Raw genomic sequence first — 1,580 nt, forward strand, 5'->3', positions numbered from 1 at the left:
AAGGATCAGAAGACTCTCTGGGCCTTGGGGGCAGTCCCGATCCTCCAGAATCTGGTGCAGTCGAACCACCAGATGATATCGACTGGCGCTTCTCATGCTCTGAAGAATCTTCTGACAGCTAAAGAGCACAATGCCTTTGAATTGACGATTCCAATTAGTGGAGATCCAGGAATAAAAAAGGATGAGGGAGAGCAGCAGTCATGTGCACCTGTTAAAGCTGAAGAGGAAGATATAAAAGATTCGAGGTCCGAGGGATTCTCAAGACCTCCATCGAGTCCCTTGGGCGATCAGCACGTACACATCCAGACGAATAATTCCCTGGATGAGTCCAGGACGAGTGATCGAAATGACGAGGGCGATAAGCTCGATTACGAGAAGAGTCCGTTCGAGAAGAGGAAGGGATCACCAGTGGGTTCATCATACTTCGAGAGAGATTGTCAGAGCAATGATGCTATTTACGAGACTGAGGGAGACTCCCCGGTGGATTACAGCAAGAAATACCTGGAGAATGATCCAGCGACCAAGCAGAGGTCCGATATAAAGGTGAAATCTGAAACGAGGGAGAAGGAGTTCTCAGAGAGAAATGAGAATTTATTTGGGGACTACGCTGAAACCGATCTGGATCAACCGACGGATTACAGTTTGCGTTACGCAGAGGACGATACAGATGATGAAGAGAAAGAGGAAAGGGAGTACTTCAATGCAGGAACAGAGCAAGAGGACACTGTGAAAACTTATTGCACCGAGGGAACCCCCTACGAGACCCCTTTTAATTTTTCTACAGCCACTTCCATGTCAGATCTTCGTTTGGAGGACACTAAGGAAGGGGAAAGCTCAAAGAAAGTCGTGAAGAACATCCAGGGGACGATTGAAGAGTTCAACGAGTGTGGTAACCCCGTGGAGCAGGAAGAAGTCTCTGAAAATATGAATGATTTGGATAAGAGTGAGGACAGAGTGATATTGGAAGCGAATAATGCCCAATCCCCTGAAGTAAATTATTATTATAATGAGAGGTCCTCGGGGGGAGTCTCCAGAGCCAATTCCCTGAATTCTCTGGAGAGTGGAGTTGCAGCGAAGGGGTTATCATCCAGTGAAAAACCTGAGGGAGCCAGTGCCACGAATAAGGAAGAGAAATTCGTGGAGATCAAGGAGGAGCCCAAGCAGGAAGAGGTTCCTGAGAAAATCATCGATAAAGAGTCGAAAGTCGTGACATTTGGGGGTGAGGATCATTATGCAGAGGAGACACCTCTGATGTTCTCGAGATGTAGCTCTCTCGGTTCCCTCAGTGGGTTCGAGCAGCACTCGATTCACGACGACCGGAGCTCAATCATCAGTGACTTTAGTAGATTAACCAGTGGTGCAGTGTCACCAAGCGAACTTCCAGACTCTCCCACACAGACGGTACCACCGAGCCCCAGGTGCAACACCAATCCCAAGAACGTCGAGCCTTTTCACTCTCGAACGTCTGAAGAACGGCCTCTCAGGTTGCCCTTTCCCAAGTGCCCATATCAAAAGAAGAACAGTGTTTTCGAGGACGACACAGCTGCCTTCAAGGAGGAATCCACTCCGATCGAGTTCTC

At 48.5% G+C, this 1,580-nt stretch overlaps 1 protein-coding gene across 1 annotated transcript in view; it reads left to right on the forward strand.

Annotated features, from left to right (window-relative positions):
- LOC105263455 (adenomatous polyposis coli protein) overlaps positions 1-1,580 on the forward strand; it is a gene marked incomplete in the record, with an annotated part of 16,167 nt that overhangs the window by 7,144 nt on the left and 7,443 nt on the right. The window contains 1 exon segment of the mRNA XM_011299684.1: positions 1-1,580. Within this exon segment, the coding sequence (XP_011297986.1) occupies positions 1-1,580 (1,580 nt within the window).

This window comes from Fopius arisanus, unplaced genomic scaffold, assembly GCF_000806365.1.
Source record: "Fopius arisanus strain USDA-PBARC FA_bdor unplaced genomic scaffold, ASM80636v1 scaffold00015, whole genome shotgun sequence".
Taxonomy (NCBI): domain Eukaryota; kingdom Metazoa; phylum Arthropoda; class Insecta; order Hymenoptera; family Braconidae; genus Fopius; species Fopius arisanus.